At 47.7% G+C, this 2,053-nt stretch overlaps 1 protein-coding gene across 1 annotated transcript in view; it reads left to right on the forward strand.

Moving 5' to 3' along the window:
- Positions 1-1,046, forward strand: part of LOC138864909 (putative uncharacterized protein DDB_G0292438) — a 5,102-nt gene extending 4,056 nt beyond the window's left edge. The window contains exon 3 of the mRNA XM_070133549.1: positions 710-1,046. Within this exon, the coding sequence (XP_069989650.1) occupies positions 710-1,046 (337 nt within the window). The remainder of the gene's footprint in view (positions 1-709) is intronic.
- The last annotated feature ends 1,007 nt before the right edge of the window (positions 1,047-2,053 follow it).

Below are 2,053 nucleotides of genomic sequence, written 5' to 3' on the forward strand. Positions count from 1 at the left end.
GGCAACTGCTTTTGGCGCAGTTGCCAGGTACTCTTTTTTTATATTCCTTTAAAGAGCGGTGCACGCGTTTTTCCCCATTTATTTTTCTGTCATATTTTACCAAATGTGAAATTGTTTTTGGCTGTTGACGGCGGTTGATGGGGCTGTAGACGACAATAGGTGGTAGTACGGATGACCGGCGGTAGATGGCGGGAGAGCAGCATAGGACGCTGCCTTATGCAACGGATGAAAGGTGGCGGGTGGCGGGGTCTTTCGTGTATGTACACACACACATACTCACGCACACGCACACACACACACATGCGCACACACACGCGTGCGCGCGCACACACACACATACATATATACAAACACACACACACACACACTCACACACTCATACCTCCACTCAAACACACACACACACACACACACACACACACACACACACACACACACACACACACACACATACATACAAACACACACACATACACACACTCATACCTCCACTCAAACACACACACACACACACACACACACACACACACACACACACACACACACTCATACCTCCACTCAAACACACACACACGCACACACATATGACAAAAGTATATGTATATTTGTGTATCTGTGTGTAAGTGTACATGCATACACTTTGCACGCATAAGTGCATGGGTACACACAAATAGACACACATAAAAGTAACCAAATGATATATCAACAGAAAAACGGACAAAACAAAAACAACTACAACTACATCAATAGCAACAAGTACAATAACAACTACAAAAACTACATCAACCACAACTACAACAACAATTACAGCAACTATAACGACTACAACTACAACAATTACAACTACAACTACTAAACTACAAAAACTAAATCAACACCCTCAACTACAGCTACAACAATTACAGCAACTACAACTACAACAACCACAGCTACAACTACTAAACAACTACAAAAACTACATCAACCACGACAACTACAACTACAACAATCACGGCAACTATAACGACTACAAATACAACAACCACTTCAACAACTACAACTACTAAACAACTACAAAAACTACATCAACCACAACTATAACAATTACAGCAACTACAACCACATCAACAACCACAACTACAACTACAACTACAAAAACTACATCAACCACAACTACAACAATTACTACTACAACAATTACAGCAACTACAATTACAACTACTAAACAACTACAAAAAAAACTACATCAACAACAACCACTACAACTACAACCACACCACCAACAACAACCACTAGGCCAGACAGTCTTGAGAAACGCACCAGAGACAGTCATCCAATCAGACAGTATTATCATCGGACAAAAGATGAATCCGGAAAAAAGATGGAAAATACAGCAACTGCACCTATGGCAACAGTGCCACGTGGCCGACCCGAAACCCCCCTCCCCCCCCCTCCATCCTCTTCCCCCCCTCCCCCTCCCCCTTTTCTGTCCCCTCCTCTCTTCGACCTTCTCGTGTCTTCCCTATCCTACCTCTTTTCCCCCCTACTCCTGCTCCCCCAATTTATATTCCTCTCCCCCCTACTGTCTACCCTATTCTCCTTCTACCCCCTCCTCCGTCTCCTACCTCTATCCCCCATCAATACCTTCCCCATTCTCCTCCTACCCTCCCTTTTACTCCCTCCGTACCTCCTCCACCACTCAACCCTTCCTCCGTCCCCTCATCTCGCCCTTACACCCACCCCCTTCCCCTCATCTCTTCCTCCGTCCCCACCTCTCACCCTTACCCCTCCCCTATCCTCCACTTTACTCCCTCCCTACCTCCTCCACCACTCAACCCTTCCTCCGTCCCCTCCCTTCGCCCTGACCCCCACCCCCTCATCTCTTCCACCGTCCCCTCCCCTCGCCCTTTCCCCCACCCCCTCATCTCTTCCACCGTCCCCGCCCCTCGCCCTTATCCCCACCCCCTCCCCCTAGCCCTCCCCTACTCGGCTTCGCGTAGGTACACACTGCCCCTTTAATTCGTCCCCTACCTCGCCGCCGCCGAGTACTTCTGACCCAGGCTCGAGCTAGGGA

This window comes from Penaeus vannamei, chromosome 19 (assembly GCF_042767895.1).
Source record: "Penaeus vannamei isolate JL-2024 chromosome 19, ASM4276789v1, whole genome shotgun sequence".
Lineage (NCBI taxonomy): Eukaryota > Metazoa > Arthropoda > Malacostraca > Decapoda > Penaeidae > Penaeus > Penaeus vannamei.